The sequence below is a fragment of the Colossoma macropomum genome, unplaced genomic scaffold (genome assembly GCF_904425465.1).
Source record: "Colossoma macropomum unplaced genomic scaffold, Colossoma_macropomum, whole genome shotgun sequence".
Taxonomy (NCBI): Eukaryota; Metazoa; Chordata; class Actinopteri; order Characiformes; family Serrasalmidae; genus Colossoma; species Colossoma macropomum.
Genome location: NW_023495950.1, coordinates 185,430 through 191,429, shown reverse-complemented (window position 1 = coordinate 191,429; position 6,000 = coordinate 185,430). Strand labels below are relative to the sequence as shown.

The 6,000-nt window shown below is 39.5% G+C and overlaps 1 protein-coding gene across 1 annotated transcript in view; it reads left to right on the top strand.

The window, feature by feature from the left end:
• Window positions 1-6,000, top strand: part of LOC118803732 (stonustoxin subunit beta-like) — a 29,456-nt gene continuing 23,456 nt past the window's right edge. The window contains exon 1 of the mRNA XM_036564223.1: window positions 1-99. Coding sequence (XP_036420116.1) covers window positions 1-99 — 99 coding nt within the window. The remainder of the gene's footprint in view (window positions 100-6,000) is intronic.

The window sequence follows — 6,000 nt, the reverse complement described above, 5'->3', positions numbered from 1 at the left end:
ATGGCAGATTCTCCAACTGTGGAGAAGATCAATGTTTACAACACTGTAACAGGCTTCAACAACATCAGCCAGGCTTCAGTGTCCTTCTCTGAGGCTGCTGTGAGTGAGTTAACATATGACAATACTCTGAATATTTGATTTGGACACTACAAGTGTAACCTTTGTCTCTCCAGAAAGCTCAGCTTCTGTATGTGCCGACAGGTGGATCTCTCAAAAGTGCTGGATCTGAAATAAATTACCTGTAACAACAATGTAATGTGAATGATTTGTCAGATTAATGTTCTAAGTAGACTAATTTACACTAAATTGTTTATCATTTTATGATTTCTTATTCTTCCCCAAAATAATTTAAATTGCAACAAAACATTTGAAATCACCATTTGTTGTTTAGAATATTCAAATCAACAATTTAATAAATTATTATTCAATATAAAAACATTTTCATTTTAGATGTTAAGTTAATCAATCTTGTGAATATTAATGTTAAGTGTTCTATTCATTACTTTGACAGCAGTTCTTAATTACAATTTTCAGTAAAGCTATATGAAAAGAATTGAGAGAGAGAAATAAAAAGAGAGAGAAATAGAGAGAGAGAGAGAGACAGAGAAAGAAATAGAGAGAGAGGGAGAGAGAGAGAGAAATAGAGAGAGAGGGAGAGAAACAGAGAGAGGGAGAGAGACAGAGAGAGTGAGGGAGAGTGAGGGAGAGAGAAATAGAGAGTGAGAGAGAGAGAGAAAGTGAGAGAGAGAGAGAGAGAAATAGAGAGAGAGGGAGAGAGACAAAGAGAGAGTGATGGAGAGAGAAGGAAAGAGAGAGAGTGAGGGAGAGAGAGAGAGAGAGAGACGACACAGGTAATGAAGACACACTGACAGATACGCTGTTAATGAAATGTGTAAAACACACAAAATTTCAATGTAAATAACTGAAGAAAAAAATACAGAACAGCACTTTTAATGATTTCATAGTTCCCTGATTTTCTCATTTCGTAATACAGAGAAGCACGTCGGTTCAGACAGAACAGCGTCATTTCACAGTCCTGTTTGGACCATTCAGGCTTTCCTCTCTGTTAGGTTTGAAAAGCAGAAACCAAAACCGGCAAAAAACATTTCAAATCAAATTCTATTCTGTTCCACTTTTTACAGTGTAAGAATGAATGAAGTCTATTAAAACAGTAAAGAAAGATCCAGAATGCATCACTGCCTAAAATATATACCGTCCCCCTCCCCGCCAAGCCCCCCCACCCCACCTCAGGGCTCAATTTGTAAACAATACTACGCCAAGGGGTAACACAGTTTCCGCCACTTGTTGTAAGACTCTACAATAATGTAGAAATATTAAAATAAAACCTCTCATTGGGGATTATTTACTGGTAACACATCAGTGATCATCATGCCAAAGTAAGAGCAGTCAGAGTTCATGGCTAGGTAGCCTAGAGATCTAACTGACACCATTTAATAAATAATGTAATATCTAAATTTAATATTTTAGTTTCCACAGTTTCACTGTAGTATTTAAAACATAGACATAAGCTGTTTCATTCTTTTCCACAGTGTGTTTGATTGAAGAGCAGTATATTGAGTAAAATTGGACTAAAGGATTAAAGACTTAATAATTTACTGTACTTCACAAAATAGTGGGGGTCTCAGGACAAACGCTGCCTCTAAATGTGAGTCGTGACATGAAAATAATTTGAAACCCCTTTTGAGTGCAGTAACGAGGGTCTTAAGCACGGAATGTTCTCTCATGCACAGATTTTCACAAAACTGAACAAATATACGACCATACTTTCATGACTGAGCCCCAGTGCACAAAGCAGCTCCATAAAGACATGGTCTGACGAGTTTAGTGTGGAAGAACTCCAGTGGCCTCACAGAGCCCTGACCTCAACCCTGCTGAACAACTTTGGGATGAACTGGAACATTTGTGAGCCAGACCTTCTTATCCAACACCAGCGTCTGACCTGACAGATGCTCTTTTGACTGAATGGACACAAAACACAGACATAGTCCAAAATCTTATGGAAAGCCTTTCCAGAAGAGTGGAGGGAGTTAGGCCCAATGCCACCGTCAGAACAAACACCGTCAGAAAACACTGGAAATGTTATATTGGTGTTTATATCGAGATACACAATAGTTTTCTAAGTTATATGAACCAGTCTATGATCGACCAAGCTTGCGTTTGGTCTGATTCCTTTTCTCTGAAGCTGTTTGGTCTGACGTTCAGTTTCACCAGATCTGAGTCATGACGGTGGTTTTTCTCGAGACTCAAAGTTGTTTAGCTTGAGGAATGATGCCGTCTGACTCGGAGGCCTAAGGATGTCCTAAAATGTACCCCGTAGCCCCGCCCAGTGCTAATTAACATATATTTGCATGTTGGTCAGTTTGAAAATGAAAACGAAAACGAAAAGTCGGAAATGTAACGTAATTCTCCAGCAGGTGGCGCTGATGTTTGTTTGCATTTGCCTTTTCATTCTGACACTTAAAGCGCGTCCCGCCGAAAACTGAATCACAAACTGTCACTTTGCTGTTAATTTATCAGTTTTGCATTTTCATTATCATTTTGTCAGATGTGCAGCTGATCGCTGTGAAAGAGAAATAAGAACGTAAACACGGCATTTTGGTTTTAGTTTTGACTCGTATTCTGCATTTCAGAATAACGACTAAAATGACATGACAAATAGTTGTTTTAAATTTATTTTTATTTTTGCCACAAATCACTCGTGCTCATGTGAATAATGAAATTGCAAATGTAGGTATTTCATTTCATTTTCAATCTTGGCAGGATATTTGCGCAGATGTTTGGAAAAAGAAATGGCAAAAAGAGGTTTGCATTTACATTTTATTGTTTTAATTATAATTTCTTTTTTGGCCGGATTTGCCTCCCATATTTCACATCTTTGACTCTGTAATTCCTCTTAAACTAGCTGGCAGCATAAATCAGATATGAGTCAACTGCTGTCTCCTGGTGAACTACCAAGGACCCGTGGAACTGGAACCACACTGACTGAGTCACCTGGCAGCACTGCTCCTTGTTGTCAGCTTGTAAGTACTTCAAATTAAAACACACTGGAGGACTGTGTGACGATGCAAGTGAGACCTGGAACATCACCAAGACTGTTTTAGAGCGTTACACCTGAATAACAGAGAGACAGTTAAAAGGACTAAAATGTTGATACTCTAGTTCTGTAGCAGTCTGCAGCAGTCTGTGTCTTCTTCTCGGGGCCGGTTGGTGCCGTTGTAATCCTGGGAGAGGAGTAACAGTAGCTAAAAACCTGTAAGAAGAGATGAACAAGTTAAGCAAAGCTGTAGCTCAATGTATACTTACCTGTACAGATGAGGAAATGGTCATGTAAATACTGACTACACTGTTCTTGTAATGGATGTCTGTGCGGCCTTTGCGGCTTCCGGGTGAGTAAATGTGACAGACTGAGTGTTGGTCAGTTGGCAAGAGGGACTGCAGAAGAGCCAATACAGTCACTGTAGCAGAAACTATTTTAAATACTATCAGGATTGTAAATACTTTACAAGTTGAATGTTTGAACTTAATAAAGAAAGAGGACTTAAACTTGTCTGGATATGGATGTGCAGTCTGTCCAAGGCAAACCCAGTTCTCACAGTAACGTTTTATGGCTGAAATAGAAAGAAACTGTGAGAGACACTAAATAGTTATCCTTTCCATCTCAGGCTAGCATCTCTGTGTGTTAGCAGTAAACAACAAGCAGCAGTCAACAAAGTAAGTGTGGTATATTTTTATTTATATTTTTAATTAAACATTAACATTAGTGCGATAGAATTATTAATTTGGCTTTCAATGCAATATTTTAAATCCTTCATTTCCTTATTGTTTTCTTTCTTTATAGGCAGATATAAGAAGTAATGGATTAACTCATAACAGGTAACACATAACAGACTGTATGAATGTTCAGAGAAAAAATATTATTTTTTTAATTTTCTTTAAAAAAAGTCTTATGAATGAACTTTGATGCAGAGAACATAAACCAGTGTTTGGACAGGTAGGAGTCGATGTAGACATTGAAGTAGAACAGATCAAGTTTTCTTTCAGCATGACTATAAATGTCTCATTCCTCCAGATTCTCTCCACAGTGGAATCACTCTTGGTGTCACCTTGAATCTGTGTGTAGTATTTGTGTGACCTTTTCAGGTGTGCTCTTCCACTGGCAAGTTGGACATGAGGAACATGGGCGATGGATTCAACATTGGGACACTTCACTTCCACTGTTTCAAATGGTGGATCTTCTGTGACTGCAGTGACTGTAATCATGTTAATGCATGGATAACTGCCAGTAATAGGCTATTATTTACCGAGGTCTGTGCCATGTTTGAGGCTTGCTTGTGCCGGCAGCAGGGATGGGAATGACCTTGATTCCCTTTGTACTATAGTGGGCAGTCTGGTACAGCAGTGCCACTGTGTGGTCACACTGGTCTTTACCAGCTGCACATGTGCACGTGTAACATTTGAGGTGTGTCCTGTTTTCAGTATCCAGGGAAATCTGTAACAGTGCTGCAAAGACTGTGGGGTAAAGGTCCTAAAAGGGTAAATACTGTGGGGCCCTGACTGCCTTTTAGAGCTGTGGTTCTCAACCCTGGTCCTCGAGGCCCACTGCCCTGCACTTTAGTGTCCCCCCAGGACTGGAGCTGGAAACTACTGCTCTAGAACTCTAACAAACAGTGGGACTCTACAGAGAAGGGGTGCCCAGTCTTAGTCCAGCAGGGTTTAGCTTCAACTCTAACATACCTGATCCAGGTAATGAAGGTCTTCAGGAGCTTCTGAATATTAGTTAGGTATGTGAGATCTGAACTTACCAAAACTGTATATCTCCTGGACTGGGATTGGGCCCCTTGCTGTAGAGATGTATGATCTGCTAGCACAGGTATTCTGTTATTTGAAGAAAATGGAGTGAGTTAAATGGTAAGTGGTGAAAGACCAAGAGGAGCTTTATCTAAGAGAAGTACCTGAGCGTTTGGAGTTTGAATATCATAAACTCAAGAAACCTCATCCTTCACCTGACATAACCTTACCTTTTCATTAGAGTAAAAGAAGGTGAAGAATAATATGTTTACGTATAAACTGAACAAAAAGATAATGAAAACAGAACAGCCACTGTAGTCTGCTCCCATTTTAATTTCCACACTTTTATTTCTTTTCGTTTAGCTGTGTACTACATTTGAACCGTCATGCGTGTTGAGTTTTCATGTTCTCCCCATGCGTGGATTATTTGTTATGGACTGAAATCACGGCTCGTGTTCGAGACCCTCGAGACTGGCATCAAAGAACTTCTGTGACCCAGGTGATGGCAGGTGGTTACTGGTAAGGTGTGTGGCTATATGTGATACATATAAACCTAAAGGTGAATCAGCTTATAAAACAGTAAATCTACTTGGGTGAATTAAAATGGGTTCATGAACTGCAATGTTGTAACAATGAACTGGTTCAACTCCTTCAACCTTCTTTGAAGTCTTTGGACCTCTAGTCTGTGTGGTTCCTCACTTTTCTTTAAGGACCGGTAACACCGAGCACTTACACAGATCTCCCTATCTGCAGCACTGGACACTGAAAAGGATATAATTTAACACAGTAATTCATGTTGGACACCGTTTATTTACTTCTTAAACAGACACATATTAGAAGATCCTCTGAATCTGAAGAATGCTGACACTACCTAACATTAGGGAACCAGCCCTGTGACCGGAAGGTTGCCGGTTCGATCCCCTCGGCTGACAGTCCATGACTGAAGTGTTCTTGAGCAAGGCACCTAACCCCAAATGGGCTATAATGAATGAAATGAAATAAAATAATGAAATAAAAGGAAAGTGGAACTTATCACTCTGGTTTCTGCGTTTAAATAACTTAAATAAATTAATAACAAGACTCACAGTATCACAGCTCATACTATGACTATCACAGAACACTACAGCTCATTCAGAGTTGAGTTGAGTTGATGTTTGCATCGCTTGAATTCTGATCTGGTTGTTCAGACGG